This window comes from Plectropomus leopardus, chromosome 7, assembly GCF_026936395.1.
Source record: "Plectropomus leopardus strain MGB_pleo_1.0 chromosome 7, ASM2693639v1, whole genome shotgun sequence".
Taxonomy (NCBI): Eukaryota; Metazoa; Chordata; class Actinopteri; order Perciformes; family Serranidae; genus Plectropomus; species Plectropomus leopardus.
In genome coordinates, this window is record NC_142182.1 from 13286774 (window position 1) to 13303850 (window position 17077).

Below are 17077 nucleotides of genomic sequence, written 5' to 3' on the forward strand. Positions count from 1 at the left end.
GTCTTGCGCTGGAATCTGCTGTGGATAAGATCCAAATCACATGCTTTGTTATCATGCTAGTGTTATTAGCTCTCCATAAGCTAACACAATAATATAATATTATGATTGGATCTTGAAAATTTCATCAGTGGTGTCAATAAGTGTATTTTTAGTGCCTGAGTAAGATATGCAGATTGATTAAAGGTATCTGGTATATGCTTCTTCTCTTTTTTTTGTAACTAGTGACTTAAGTAGCAAAAATACAATATTGTAATTAAATAGTTGTTACAGAGTGTCAACCGAAAAAGGGCCGAATATGTTATCTTAAATATAATCAGTAACATATTTTGACTATCACAATGAGTAACACATTTAGAGCACATCCTTAAAAGTTAAAGTACATCTACTTTTAAACATCCATTGTGCTTTCTTATGAGGGTCACTTAGATTTTTATGCTGAAATGTTAACATATTACAGTCATTTCCCTTTTAAGATACATGAGCATTGACCGGACAACATTTACAACTGTAGCTACCAAACAAACAGTGTTGTTCGAGAATTCCTTGTTGACTCTTGCTCTAAAAACATTTAAAGTTTGTAACGCTACAACCATGTCTTAAGAGTAATGTGTGATCTGTTTAAGCGCAGAAACCTAAAATATTTGTTATCATTATCCCTTTTTCTGTAAGCCATTTTTAAGAGTTAATTTAAGAAAAATAATGTCTCATGGACAGTGCACAAGGTATCAGTGCTGAAAGTACCAAGTACGTACGTTACCACTTCCATCATTTTTGCTCAATGGCCTCTACTTTAAGTATATAAGAGAATACTACAGTGAATGTACCGTATATGTATCGGTGGTGTGCTTTATACATTGACTTATATAGTCAGCCTGGTATGGTCCTACATGATTTTGCATGTCACTATGCCTCTGCAGCGATGATATGAGGATGAAAGCTGCTTAGCTGATTCTAGTTTCACACTGATGCTGCATACTTTTTACAGTGTAGGGCTATATATCCATTTCGAGAAAATACAATGATTGCATCATCATGAATCTACATTTTCATATGAATACTTTTGTATAGCATGACAGCCCTATATTCAAAATAGTTTGAAATAGATGGAAGATTATTTTCTTCTCTAACTTGGATAATAAATAGAAACAGTCAATTTATCATTCAATTCAAATTGAAAGTATAGTCAATTAAGGAAATGTAATTTTAATAATTTAATAATAATAATTAATAAAATGATTAATTAATAATAATTTTATAGTTAATTAATAGTCTGATTATGGAGGGGAAAAAATAATTTAAAAAATACAGCAACTTCGAATAGCCTCTATCAGATCTATATCAGTTCTTTTGTGGCACAAGATGAAAGCAAGAATCAGACAATACAGAAAAACAACAATAGTTTATTTTAACCATATTTTGTGTATGAACTACAAACTCTGGTCTCTATAATCGATCTCCATATCTTTTAAAGGTCATGAAAGAATGCTTACATGAAAACCAATCTCTTATTCTTTACAGCATGTTTCTCTTTTTCACTTTTAGAACAGGTTGTTGGCACATGTAAAATCAAAATTTAAAAAAAATGTTTTTGTTTTGTTTTATTCTCAAAATGTATTTTTATATAAATCTACCACTAGAACAGCATTCCCTCTCAGAAAAAAAAATTTAAAAATGTGGAAAACAAAAAAGAATACTGACCAAAAAATATTTAGATATCTTACATACATGAGACAGCTTGACTAAAATGCAACAAATTTACCATTAAAATTTTCAGACAATTTACCTCCAACTAAAGGCAAAAGGGGAAGATGGTTACACTCTCTTACATAAACTGAGTAGAATCGTGATCCACATCCCACCACTAGGAACTCAAACACAGACTAAATGACACACCGTTGTCATTCTATGGTTTACAAATGTGCCAAACTCCACAGAAGTGCGATTACGGGGTATATAGTGGTTGGGGTGGGGGGCAAAAAAAAGCATAACTTATCTCATTCTGTCTGGACTGAAATTATCTGGGGACCTCATGTTCTTTAGGAATCTATCCCCACATCTGTGTTGTGTGCAGCACATTCAAAGTGAATAAATCAATTAACTGAACAAATCTCAATCAATAATCTTGATTAATAACATATCTTGAAATATGAAATATCCAGTGGGTCTCCGAGTGGATACAATATCCACCTGCATTTGCATACCAAATGGTATCAAAGCTCCTATTAATAATTCCCACTACGGCCTCCAGAATCCTTAACCTGTAGGAGGAAGCAAAATGTTCAGATAAAACTAAATATCATGACGCTTACACTGGACTAATATCATCAAATGACCTCTGCATTAAGTGAAATATGGATGGCAATTTGGGTTTTTACTCAACAGATTACAGACATAGGTTATTAACATATATAAGCATTTATTGTATTACATATCAGAAGAGGACCCCAGGTAACATTAGTCTTGTGGGAAAAGGGCTTTAGATTATTATCTTGTTGTTAAATTTAATTCTCTAGTTATGAGATACTAAGACTGCCACTGTATCTCATTTATTCTCCCTACCTGAACATGCTGACTCATTCAACTATGGGAAGAAGCCTGTTTTTCTTGTAGTTCAAAAATCTGAATTTTGTAATAGCAAGAGCTTACTCCATGTGGGCTTTAAAAGGGGCTGCAAAAGGTTTGTAGTCATGTAATTTAGTTGTCTTTATTCTTCAATGTAGGGTAGTGAACGCTTGTCAAATGTCTGCCCAGCTGTGCTGGCTTTGTTAAGGGAAGGTCAGAGTTTGGCTGGTCAGTTCAGTTAAGAGTGGTTTTGACCAATGGAAGGGCAACAGGAGGACACTAAATGGACCTATTAACATTAAAGCTCCTAAAGCATTTCTGTTTTAGCCAAATGGTGATTTGCTGCTGTTTGAAATGAACCAAGTACACAGATGGACTGCAAAGATGTTGATTATGCAGCGAGAGTAATTTGAGAATTTTTGGTGAATAACTTAATACTTTATTTCTCTCATAAAAACCACCATTGCCATGAATGGAATCCACTCTAACCATCATTAATCTGAGCCTTTCAAGCCCATAGAGGATGAGTGTTCAAAACTTGCTAGATAATGTGAATTTTGGGTGGAGTACCACTTCTAGTTTGAAGGTTACTCCACAGAAAGTACATGCCACTATCTGTAACAGTAGTTATTTTGAGAGGAATTTTTCTCTGTGTTTCCTTACTGTATCACCTTGGTATAATGAAAACACAAAAATGAATTAAGTATGACTTTGGCCTAACCCTTTTGTATATTTTACTGTTAGGGGAGCAAAATCTGCCCTTATATCCTAAAATTAAACCTGGGGCATCTCCCTAAGCGTTGGACCTGACAAATGTCGGCCTAACATCTGCATATATGGTGCCGGACGCCATGTTTCACAGTGGGGACTTTGAAATGGTTTCCAGGGTATGGACGCCGGCAGTGCTGTGTTCATCCAAAGCCCATGGGCACATCAATTAAAATGGAAATTGTGTTGTCGCAAAGGGAGAGAGGCAGGTGCAGCCCAAACATCTGGTTGATGCCCGATCCCACACATTCACCCCTAAAGCCTCTCACAGCATAAGCCCCGCTGCTTAGGGCCAAGTCCTGTGGTTGGCAGGGGCAGGGTGTGAATCTGGGGCTGCCAGGCACTGCCCATGTGGAAATGTGGCACACAGATGACAGGCAATGTGCTCAGACAGCTGTATAAAGGTTTAAGCTCTTTCTTCAGCTCATCAGTCTGTTTCTGACAACACTCCATACTGCAGAATTGCAGATGCTGTAAGGGGTCCCAGTATGAAAAAGGGGGCTTCAAAGCAATCATGTTGATATACCAGGGTACCAACAATGGCAAGGTAAAGGTGTGGCCTTGATACACTGGAAATATTTGGAGGCAGTAGTGCCAGAATTGAAGATCATCTACATTCTTCACTATTATTTCAATCACAATTATGCAGATTCTAAAGTACCCATTAATGCTGCTCCTGTATTGTGACCCTGACAATCTAAATGGGTCTTAATGCAATTTATGAAATGTTCTCTATAATCATCAGAAGACATCTCAGAGGAGCTGGAAACTTGAATCAAAACAAGTGGAGATTAGGGATCAAATTTTGCATATACATTAGGAACACAAAGACAAATGTAAGTTTCTTTCATAGTTAATCAATAGAATTTAATTTAACTAAAATGTACTTCTAATAGTGAGCCTCAACTTTTACAACAGTAGGACATATTCCTCTCATTTAAGATCCTGAGTCTATTGATGACTCTGCAGAGAGTGCCTCATATGTATGTGACAGATACAATTAAACAGTGAATTATGATCAAATTTTGTCACTGACAGCTCTGTCACTCACTGTAAAATAACGATTCATCTCAGTTACAGATGGTCACAAAAGATTTCATCACTTAATCCACAGCTGGAGAAAATCACTAATGTGCTCTAGATTCCTTTGATACATTGGGGAAACGAGGTTACTATTTCATCTGATCCAAACACTGCAGTTTACCAAAAAAAAGAACAATAATTTGCTTCAGGAGTTTTTCTTCAACAGACGTCTTCAAACAGAGTTTGAAAGCATATTAGTAAACCTATCCCGTGAAATGAGAGGAAGAAAAAAAAAGAAAAACATGAATTAAGTGCTGAAAAAATAATTGCAGAATACAGTTTTTTCTTGATTTAACCACAATAGTTTTTTCTTAAATAAATAACTTCTGTTTTGTAAAGACACTTTTTGAAACAGTAGACATACCCTAATTCCCAAAGTCATTGAATAAACATCACCAGCCACTGATTTGCCAAACACACGAGTCTGTTCCTCCATGTTTGAGCCACAGTCCTCATAACCAATTGTCAGTACTGTCCTGTCAGTAATGTCTTTATGTAATTCCATCAGTTTTATAATGTCTCAGTTTGAAAAAAAAGTATTAGATTTGGGTCTCTTGTACATTGTCTTTTGAGCTGGCCCGGATTAACAAAGGTTCGTGCGCTGAGCTGTGTATGGAGTTGATAGTGGAGGCATGATTGTATGCAGTCTTGTAGGTGTTATAGTGGTTGAGGTGCTCGTGCTCAAGAGGAGGCAGGGTCAGGTGGCCCTCCATGCCCGGGCCTCCTGTTACACAGTCCTCGTCCACATTGATGATCTCAATGGTGCGTGTGGGTGCGTGGTGGTTCTGCTGGTGGTGCTGCTTGCGCATCTTGTAGAAGATGATCAGCATAACCGCTGCCATGAGTGTGATTGCAACAAAGCAGCCAATGATGATCTTGGTCGTCTTCATTACCTCGTCCAAGCCGTTCAGCGAGCCCTCCCCACCTAGCTCCGTGACGGGGATTGTGTAAGTCTTCTCTGTTGCGCGGGTGGAGACCGGGGTCCGGACTGTGGTGGTAGTTGTAGACGTGGGTGAAACAGACTCCCACGTACCAGCAGATGGGGTGGGGCCCACCTTCTGTTGCACGGCGGTGGTGAAGCCTTCATTATGCGGCGTTTCTATGGTTTCCACAGTCACTGTGGTGAAGTAGCTGAAGCTGCTGTTCTCCGTAGAGGACACATTGAGAGTGGCAGATGCTGTTGTGTTACCTGCAGAATTACTGACCATACATGTGTATGTGCCTGTGTCCTGCATGGTAACATTAGTGAAGTTCAGAGTGCCATCATTCAGCACAGAGATTCTGACCTTGTAAGCACCGTGTGTCATGATGGAACCATTGGGTGTAATCCAGCTTACCGAGGTCAAGGAGCTGGCTCTGCATTTCAACTCTGCAGCACTTCCCTCTGTCACATTTAGGTCTGCGGGAGGCTCCACAATAACAGGAGCATAACAGTGAAAGTAGTTCTGGTCCAGCTCGCCAATGTATCGTCCCTTGTGGTGGGTTGGTGAGCTGCAGCGGGCACAGCAGCTGGTGTTTGCTGGTACCATCTCCTTTAGCCACCAGCTTAGCCACAGGATGTCACAGTTACAATTCCACGGGTTGTGGTGCAAGTGCACCCTCTCCAGGTGATGCAAAGGAGTGAAGAGATCATGGGGCAAGAGGGTAAGGTTGTTATGGGCTAGATTGAGCTCCACTAGTGACTGCAAGTCGTCAAAAGAGTTCCTCTCTATGGTCTGGATTTGGGCATGCATCATCCATAGCTTCTGCAAATGGATGAGCCCTTTAAAAGAGCCAGGTCGGATGACTGTTAGCTGGTTCCCCGACATCTCCAGTTCATCCAGCTTCACCAGGGGAATAAGGTTGGGAATTTCCTTCAGATTGCACATTCCCAGATTTAAGTAGCGTAGATTGCTCAGCCCTTCAAAAGCCCCCTCAGATATGTAGGAGAGCCGTTTGAGCTCTCCAAGGTCCAACCGCCGTAATGAGGGCACTCTGTTGAAAGCATAGGAGGGAATGCTCTCTATGGGATTATTCCTCAGCCAAAGCTCCTTTAGTTTGGACAGGTATTCGAAAGCCCCGTTTGGGATAGTGGTGAGGCGGTTATCAAAAAGCTCCAAGGTATTGAGGCTGGCCAGTCCATTGAAGGCCCCAAGCTCAATTTTGCGTATGTGGTTTTTGCTTAGCTGCAGGATCTCCAGATGTCTCAGGTGCTTGAAGCTGTCCACCTTTATGACCTGGATGAGATTTTCTTGCAGATTCAGGTAGCGCGTGTTGGTTGAGATGCCGTCAGGGACATCCCGCAGGCCTCGTCGTGTGCAGATGACTTTGCTGAACTGGTTACTACAGGAGCAGACAGAGGGGCACGTCTGAGCACGTACCAGCCCTGCCACCACCAGCAGCTGGAGGGCCAGAAGCAGCACAAACAAAGGGTCGGACAAGGCCCGGTTCCACCTAGGACCTCGCATCATCTGCTGCTGCTGAGAGGAGGTCATCTTGTTTAACATTCATAATTCATTGACTGGTCTTCCACTCTTTGGAATGAGGATTTTGGCTCACTGGAGGGAAATGAGACACAGAAGAGAGAAGAGATACATTAGAAAATTGATCATTCAGAGATTCTCCCTTCCAATAATGAGCTCTGAAATACTCTGAAAAACAGTGAAAAAAAAGATAGGAAAATTTGACAAATTTCACCAAAAAATATCCCTCAGGTTTGTGTATCTGTTGCAGCCACAATACCCACATATACACACACCCACACACACAAACTTGCAACCTTGATTGAGCACCTTATATCCATCTTTGTTTCTGGGCGTACTGTCCTCCATGCACTCTCCAGCTCAGTCACATAAAATAAAATAACAATGAAGCCGCCAACTTCTGTGCTGTATCTCTGCGGGAGGAGGAAGGGAGGAAAGAAAAGCAGCTATGACTGCTGTGTTGTGTGATTTATATTTGAGACTCGGGAGACATAAATAATAAGGAAGCTCACCACCCACCAGTCGTTCAATCGAGTAGAGATATCTGGAAACGTCTGATTACAACTCACAGTTTCTCAAAGGCACGTATGTGACTCGAATGTCAAACAAGCAAGCCAAAATGGAACCGGGGAATTTGTTTGTGTAACTCTTTATGTATTACACCAGAGAAAACTGTCGAAATACAAACAACACGTTCTTTGATTAAGACTTACTGTGTGCAAGAGAGATGATGCTATGGCAGCTATGGAGTGTGACTAAATGACAGATGTTTATTTAATTGATTCAGCTAATGCCATATTCCTGTTTTCTACTTGATAAAACCAGTATTCCTCAAAGTTTTCATGGTTGCACAGGGAACAATGGTTAAAAAAGGTGCCATTCATTCAGTATAAATAACAAGCAGAAACACAAGACAGCAAAAAAAAAAAAAAAAAAAAAAAGAAAAAACTGAAACACTGCAACTTGAGGAAGCACAGCTTGAAATAAAAACTTTCACCTGGAAAGTAAAAAGTTGAAACTGGAATTTATACTGTGAGTTTTGAAAGTGACCAGAAATAATACATTTATGTAAAATGACCCTGATAAAATAATTGAATTCATAAATACACCCTTTATTAGTCATAAATCACAGCTAAGTGAACACCATACCATACAGTTTATCTAAATTATTAAGATGGTGCTTCTGATTGAATTCAAATCCCAGCCAATCTCTCTTTTGGCTGACAGTCATGTAGAGACAGCCAAGAAGAATTAGTTTCTAGAACAAACTTATCGAGATTTAAGTATTAAATATCAAAATCTGGCCCTCTTGTGGAAATATAGATAATAAAGAGATAACTTGTTATACTACTAACATTATAATTAGTTCCAGTGTTCTGGTATGACACCGGGGCGTAGGTTTCATTTTAATAATGGCGTTTGGACACATATAAAACAAGGTTTGGGGGTCCTCCACAAGAACATTTTGAGCATCTAAACATTTCATTTTCTGCATTCTGGTGATTTTTTTTATGCCCCAACATGCATCTTTTCTGCATCAATTTATGATGTAGATGTCTTTAATTTTGTCAAAGTCCTCTGCTACTTTCATGTTTTCCTGAAATCTACGCCTATGCCTCACATGACTTATAAAACAAAAAAACTAGAACTTATTGGCACCTACTGATGTTAATAGTGGTGAATCATATTGTGAATCATATGTGAGAGACTAGATTGTAGCTGCAGTGCTCACTATCACATATACAGCAATTACAGTAGATCCTGCAATGAGCATGACAACTGTAGATCATCACTATTTGAGTAGTATGACAGCCTCAACAACACTTCGCCCCATTTTTCGTATAGCTGTCAGAATTCAGCCTTACATATTATTTTTCATCATTGTCAGAGAAAGCTGGATTTTTTTCTCCCTCTGCTAAGTAAACGACAGGGAAACACTCTGGGCAGGTCGGAAGTGAGTCACACAGCTAACACAGATAAAGAGAAACATTTATAGAGTCTCTAATCTACCTGACCTCAATGTTTTTAAATGTGGGAGGAAACTGGAGCACATTCAGAAAATCAATGTGAACACGAAAGAAAAAATGTTAACTTCACACAAAAAGTGCTGGAGTTACAACCTGCAGTGAAATGACAGTGATAAACACTGCCTTATGTGTTGTTGAGCTACAAATAGCTACAGTAAATCTGTCTGACTGTCACACAAATTGGTTTTAATCTAGAAACAGAAAAATCATATGAGCTCTAAAAAGAAGGGTTCCCTTGGGATGTGTTTGAAGTGAAACAGCTGTCATATTTCAGTAAGGTCATCAGAAAGAACTGATGTTATTTTTTGCCACTAAGTCAATTGTCACTGACGCTGTGAGTTAGGACACAAATTAGCCAAATTAAAAAATGTAAAAATGGTGTGTAAGATTTTGAAAAGGAAAGGGTTGCTGGAAATAGATCAATTTTTTTCACCCTTTTTTTTTCTTTTAAGCTTTGCTCTTTCAAATACTGCAAATGAAGACATGCATGACCACGGGGCAGCTCAAAGGTGAACTGGAAACACTGCGAGACTGTTACTATCTGCTGAAACACCCCCCACACATACACACAAACATAAGTAAAACAGTGTAACAGAAATAGCATAACGGCTGATTTCTGAACAGAATACAATAAATCAACTCCATGAACACAGTGTTCATGTGGTATTACAGTATATTCAACTCACAGCCGCAACTGCAAAAGAAAGCTCTTCACTTTAGAACGAGCAGGCTATTACTGTAACTACTGATTAATTGCGTGATTACTGACTCCATTAATTCTTCAATTACAAAATTTAAAATCCAAGCAGCAAAAGCCTGCGGGTGGAGAAAGAATATGTTTCCATGCAGGGGTCCAGGCAAATGTGACAGGGATCACACACCATGCTGAAAATCACATCCCTTTATGGCGGCTTAAATTTGTGAGGAATTAAAAACCTTACACTAAACATCTGACCATGATACAATCCAGGGTTTCTGTTTGCATGTTCTGCTGATCAGAGGGGGAGCTCGAAGGGAGGTCTTCTGGGGCTCCAGCCAAAATAGTTTTATGAAAAACCCCTGAATCTTATAGTTTTTTAAAATACCATAATCCTTGTACCTGTCAGATTATTTTACTATGTCAGTCCATACACAATGTTGTGATTGCAACTTTCAATGCAAATACAGCCAAACCTGTGAATTCCACAACAACTTGCGAGTCTGCCCAATCTGCAAATTTGACTGTGGAAATCGGGTGAAATCTGACCTCATTGTAGAGCTGTGAGCAGCTTATTGATTCGCTCAGCCCCTTTTGTTGGTGTGAGATTGTTGTAACCAGTTAGATGTTTGCCATTGCTGCTGCATTAACTTTGGAAAACCGGGCAAAGAGAGCAGTGGGAGAGTGGCTCATGGTGACGGTCCTTCAGGGCTAGCTCAATGGGGAGCAACAACTGAACGTCAGCAATCAGCTGATTTTTAGGCATTCAACTATCATGAATGGCTTTAAATTAATGCATATAGCGGCATTAAATGGGGAAAAATCAAGCAGCCCCCCCGTAAATGGGCTAAGACCCAAATGCTTACAGCATCTAGCTCTGCCCCTGCTGCTGACCTCCTCAGAAGTGAGTTATAATAACAGTAAACACACACAGACACATTTATTGTTCAGACAAGTATGTTGTTTTTTTTTATTTTGAGGTAGAATTCCATCAACCATCACCGACTAGAAAAATGTGCTGCGCAGTCTGAATTTGTGAATATCCCTTGGATAAGGAATCCCTGTATCTTATTCCACTATTTACTCATCCTCCTTTTCAGGAGATCATTCCTTGAACAGAGATAAACAATGAATCAGCAATCCAAATTATGGCAGCAGAAAAGATGAAGTTGATTTACAAAGCAAAACAATGCGTCCCCACACTAACAATGAAAGCAGCAAAATTGGATTTACGTAGTGCAGTGAAGGAATTAGATGAAAAGAGATAAGGAAAATGAGATTAAGAAAAGAATGCATTTTCAAACTTTTGTCCTAACAGATTATGAACTGCCAGCTGTCTCTTTGTCTGGTGGAGAGAACTAAAGCATGACCCAGATTAGAAGAACTGCAGACAATTGAAGAGCAAGATCTGCAACATTTCTGAATTAATTTCTGGTGTATGAAACAGAAACAATTCACACTGAAGCCAGCTATACAGAGACACTCTGTTAATGGCTTTATACAGCTGTTTAGCCACATAGAGGACAAAAAAGCATTGCATCTTGCATGTCAACTCATATGATCCTTATACATTGTCTTAATTAGGACACTCTTAACACAGGTTTTAATGTCAATGCGACATAAGTACATCATAGCATGGAGAAGCTCACTTTATTGACCACTGACCATCAAAAAATAAGACTTTCCCAAAACTTTCTCTGACATGTCATTAGTCACCTGGTTGCTAAATTCAACAGCTTAAACACTAGTAAACATCTTCCTGCAAACATCAATATGTCTTGGATTTAAGGGAGGTATACTTGTGTTATGAGCATAAAAAACAACCAAAAGTATTTACATGTATGACATAATTTATGTTGCTCACTTAATGTATAATGAAATGCAAGATTATTATAAACATCAAAGCCTTCCTTTTGGTAAAAGTTAATATAGTACACAAGCAGCAGTTTATAAGAATTAAATTGTAAGCATAGATAGATAGATAGATAGATACTTTATTGATCCTGACAGGAAATCATGGATAAGGCATCTACACTTTATATCCTAAATGCATGTTATGCTTGTGTAAGTCCCATGTTTCATCATACTATTCTTTTTTTTTTTTTCGCTGAATGCACAGCTAGAATTCTGTCGCTGGTTTCACCAGTGCACATACTGTGCTGCACAGCAGTTTCCCCTTCCTACTCCCAGACCTTTTCATGAGTACAGTAATTTTGGAGTCTGAATCTTATTTTTGCATTATAAATCAGCCAGAAAAGGCTGAATGAATTATTTAGCAGGGCTACAGGAAATTCTAGTGGGGCTAAAGCCCCCTAAAATAGGTTTGGTGACGCCACTGCTTGGCAAAAAAAGGCACTGAGTGATTTTCTTCTGCTCTCTGTCTGTGCTCAATAAACACTTCCTGTCTTTAGTCTTCACAAACACAGTCATAGCGTCATTTGAAAGGTGAGGAAAGTGAGAGGGGACTCGACCTAGGGCTTTCTTCACTCACTTAATGCTTGAGTGCCCGCTGATGATGAACTTTTTAGTGAGGAGTGACAGACAGAAGATTTAGCTTTCACACTGCATGGGATGGAGGGGGAAGAATGATGAGAGACTGACGAGTGAGAGATAGTGTGTGAAAGAGGGAGGTTGGCGTGTACGCTAGAGAGAGAAAGAGAGAGAGAGATTAATGAGATAAAAATTAAATCAGGTCACTTCTTGATAATGCCAGCAATCTTGCAACAGCTCCAAATATAAACCAGAATCCTTTATGGATTCCAGTGTGGGAGGGATACCCACCACATGCATCACAATCTTCTCCTCTTTTCTTCTCTCCAGGCTCACAGCAACATGCACAAGATACCATGACTAGTGCAAGCATAGATTAGATGAAGATTGTTATCATATGGTGCTATTTTTGCTCATATTCACTCATGTTTTGCATACAGTGTTTTGTCACTGTTTATCATTCCCAGTGTGTTAGGATTTCACTGGGGTGACAACAGGACACAACATCCTCCCCTTGAGCCAGTGTCGGAGACTGCTGTATATTTGCTGAGACAGTCGTGTTAATACTTTGAAACTAAAAGGCAGCATGTCACTCAGTATGACTCGTGCTTTGCCTCTACATTTGTAATTTAATATATTTTATTAAATCATTGTTCTGTCTTCTAGATGACACATTTTCACCACCCTCTAATCTAATTGGAGATATCACGATTATGCATAAATGTAACTGATTATTCGTCTTCACTAACAGCTAAAGGTAAATATAGGAGTGTTGTTTCTCTGTTTTTTTCTGTATTTACTATTCTCCTTTTCTTTTGTTTACTGGTCTTTCATTATTTTTTCTCTGTGATACTTCATAATAATTTAATGTAAAGCCTACAACATATTGTCCAGTTGTCCTTAAGCAATTCATTTCAATTACCTCCTACAGCACACACCCAACCACATATCTTATACTTTTTTAGGTGGATTTCAGTGATTAATACACAATTGAAAGCAACAGGCATGCCATGTGGGGCTAACACGTGTTTCTCACCAAAACGCATATGTAAAACTCTTTTCACATACACACAAACTATTAATAAAGAATTAAATGTTTCATCTGTAGATAACCTCCTATTCTCATTTACTTTATTATAATAGGAAAGCTGAAGCGTGAAAGGGGGAAGGAGAGAGAGAGGATGACAAGCAGCTAAGGGCCACAGGTCAGAGTTAAACCAGCGGCTACAAGGACACACAGCCCGCTCTACCAGGTGAGCTACTGGCCACTCAATGACTTCTTTTACCTGCAGAGACAAACTATATATTCTATGCATTTTATACTATGGCTTTAAAAAGTTACTGGTCAACATGGTAAACTACGACTTTTAATTGCTAGTTTGGATGACTTTTTCTGCTACTTTTAGACAACATGCTATACCATGACATTTGTGATATTTGGATATCATACTACACAATTAATTGTTTTATAACTTTTATGCTGTTTTGGAGCAAATGCTTTGCTGTGACTTTTTTTTTTTTTACAAAATTTTGGAAAAATGCTTGATGACTTGGGCCATTTTGGGGGGACACCCTGGACAGTTCGCCAGACTATCACAGGGCCGACACATATAGACGAACAACCATACACACTCACAGTCACACCTAAGGGCAATTTAGAGTCACCAATTAACCTGAGCTGCATATCTTTGGACTGTGGGAGATTTTTTGCCTTACTATACTATGCGATTTTTGGTGATTTTCTCAACATGCTAAATTATGATGTTTGGGGCCTTATTTGGCCCTTCTTTCAACTTGTTATACTATAGCACTTCTCTATGAGATATAATAAGAGGTTTTCAGCCATTTTCAAGACATTTTAAAATTTGAGATTTTTTGCCTTACTATACTATGCGGTTTTTGGCCATTTTCTCTACATGCTAAATTATGATGTTTTGAGCCTTTTTTGGCCGTTTCTTCAACATGCTATTCTATGGCGCATCTCGAGGAGTTATAACAAGAGGTTTTCAGCCATTTTTAGGACATGCAAAAATTTGAGATTATTTGCCTTACTATACTATGCGCTTTTTGGTGATTTTTTCAACATGCTATATTATGACATTTTTGGCCTTTTTTGGTCCAGTTTTCAATATGCTATACTATAGTGCGTCTCCAGGAACTATAATAAGAGGGTTTCAGCCATTTTGGGACATGTCAAAATTTGAGGTTTTTTGCCTTACTATACTATGCGTTTTTTGACCATTTTCTCGACTTGCTAAATCATGACGTTTTGAGCCTTTGTTGGCCCTTTCTTCAACATGCTATGCTATGGCGCGTCTCTAGGAGCTATAATAAGAGGTTTTCAGCCATTTTCAAGACATTTTAAAATTTGAGATTTTTTGCCTTACTATACTATGTGGTTTTTGGTGATTTTTTCAACTAGCTATATTATGACATTTTTTGGCCTTTTTTGGCCCGGTTTTCAATATGCTATACTATAGTGCGTCTCTAGGAGCTATAATAAGAGTTTTTCAGCCATTTTTGGGACATGTCAAAATTTGAGATTATTTGCCTTACGATACTATGCGGTTTTTGGTGATTTTTTCAACTAGCTATATTATGACATTTTTTGGCCTTTTTTGGCCCGGTTTTCAATGTGCTATACTATAGCGCGTCTCCAGGAACTATAATAAGAGTTTTTCAGCCATTTTTGGGACATGTCAAAATTTGAGTTTTTTTTCCTTACTATACTATGCGGTTTTTGGCCATTTTCTCAACTTGCTAAATTATGACGTTTTGAGCCTGTTTTGGGCCCTTTCTTCAACATGCTATGCTATGGCACATCTCTACGAGATATAATAAGATTTTTTGCCTTACTATACTATGCGTTTTTTGACTATTTTCTCAACATGCTAAATTATGATGTTTGGGGCCTTTTTTGGCCCTTCTTTCAACTTGTTATACTATAGCACTTCTCTACGAGATATAATAAGAGGTTTTGAGACAATTTTAGGAAATGTCAAAATTTGACATTATTTGCCTTACTATACTATGCGGTATTTGGTGATTTTCTCTACATGCTAAATTATGACGTTTTGAGCCTTTTTTTGGCCCTTTCTTCAACATGCTATGCTATGATGGTCTCTAGGAGCTATAATAAGAGGTTTTCAGCCATTTTTAGGACATGCAAAAATTTGAGATTATTTGCCTTACTATACTATGCGGTTTTCGGTGATTTTTTTCAACATGCTATATTATGACATTTTTGGCCTTTTTTGGCCCGGTTTTCAATATGCTATACTATAGCGCATCTCTAGGAACTATAATAAGAGGTTTTCAGCCATTTTTGGGACATGTCAAAATTTGAGATTTTTTGCCTTACTATACTATGCGTTTTTTGACTATTTTCTCAACATGCTAAATTATGATGTTTGGGGCCTTATTTGGCCCTTCTTTCAACTTGTTATACTATAGCACTTCTCTACGAGATATAATAAGAGGTTTTGAGCCACCTTTAGGAAATGTCAAAATTTGAGATTTTCTGCCTTACTATACTATGCGGTTTTTGGCCATTTTCTCTACATGCTAAATTATGACGTTTTGAGCCTTTTTTTGGCCGTTTCTTCAACATGCTATTCTATGGCGCGTCTCTAGGAGCTATAATAAGAGGTTTTCAGCCATTTTTGGGACATGTCAAAATTTGAGATTTTTTGCCTTACTATACTATGCGGTTTTTGGTGATTTTTTCAACATGCTATATTATGACATTTTTTGGCCTTTTTTGGCCCGGTTTTCAATATGCTATACTATAGCGCGTCTCTAGGAACTATAATAAGAGATTTTCAGCTATTTTTGGGACATGTCAAAATTTGAGATTTTTTGCCTTACTATACTATGCGATTTTTGGTGATTTTCTCAACATGCTAAATTATGATGTTTGGGGCCTTATTTGGCCCTTCTTTCAACTTGTTATACTATAGCACTTCTCTACGAGATATAATGAGAGGTTTTGAGACATTTTTAGGACATGTCAAAATTTGAGATTTTTTGCCTTACTATACTATGCGGTTTTTGGCCATTTTCTCTACATGCTAAATTATGACGTTTTGAGCCTTTTTTTGGCCGTTTCTTCAACATGCTATTCTATGGCGCGTCTCTAGGAGCTATAATAAGAGGTTTTCAGCCATTTTTGGGACATGTCAAAATTTGAGATTATTTGCCTTACTATACTATGCAGTTTTTGGTGATTTTTTCAACTAGCTATATTATGACATTTTTGGCCTTTTTTGGCCCGGTTTTCAATGTGCTATACTATAGCGCGTCTCCAGGAACTATAATAAGAATTTTTCAGCCATTTTTGGGACATGTCAAAATTTGAGTTTTTTTGCCTTACTATACTATGCGGTTTTTGGCCATTTTCTCAACTTGCTAAATTATGACGTTTTGAGCCTGTTTTGGGCCCTTTCTTCAACATGCTCTACTATGGCATGTCTCTACGAGATATAATAAGAGGTTTTGAGCCACTTTTAGGACATGTCAAAATTTGAGATTTTTTGCCTTACTATACTATGCTTTTTGGTGATTTTTTCAACATGCTAAATTATGACTTTTTGGGCCTTTTTTGGCCGTTTTTTCAACATGCTATACTATGGCACGCCTCTCTACAAGATATAATGAGAGGTTTTGAGACATTTTTAGGACATGTCAAAATTTGAGATTTTTTGCCTTACTATACTATGCGGTTTTTGGTGATTTTTTCAACTAGCTATATTATGATGTTTTGGGCCTTTTTGGCCGTTCTTTCAACATGCTATACTATAGCACGCCTCTCTTTAGATATAATAAGAGGTTTTGAGCCACTTTTAGGACATGTCAAAATTTGAGATTTTTTGCCTTACTATACTATGCGGTTTTTGGTGATTTTTTCAACTAGCTATATTATGACATTTTTTGGCCTTTTTTGGCCCGGTTTTCAATATGCTATACTATAGCGCATCTTTAGGAACTAT

At 38.2% G+C, this 17077-nt stretch overlaps 1 protein-coding gene and 1 long non-coding RNA gene across 7 annotated transcripts in view; one reads left to right on the forward strand and one right to left on the reverse strand.

The window, feature by feature from the left end:
- LOC148189156 (uncharacterized) overlaps positions 1-17077 on the forward strand; it is a 224776-nt gene that overhangs the window by 204544 nt on the left and 3155 nt on the right. The window contains exon 4 of the long non-coding RNA XR_015776972.1: positions 13233-13342. This is a non-coding gene — a long non-coding RNA (uncharacterized LOC148189156). The remainder of the gene's footprint in view (positions 1-13232; positions 13343-17077) is intronic.
- The window catches only part of lrrc4ca (leucine rich repeat containing 4C, genome duplicate a), a 217652-nt gene continuing 201961 nt past the window's right edge, over positions 1387-17077 (reverse strand). For all 6 annotated transcript variants that reach the window (XM_088079981.1, XM_088079977.1, XM_088079979.1 and 3 more), the window contains one exon: positions 1387-6950. In XM_088079981.1, coding sequence (XP_087936107.1) covers positions 4953-6899 — 1947 coding nt within the window. In that variant the 5' untranslated portion in view covers positions 6900-6950 and the 3' untranslated portion in view covers positions 1387-4952. The remainder of the gene's footprint in view (positions 6951-17077) is intronic.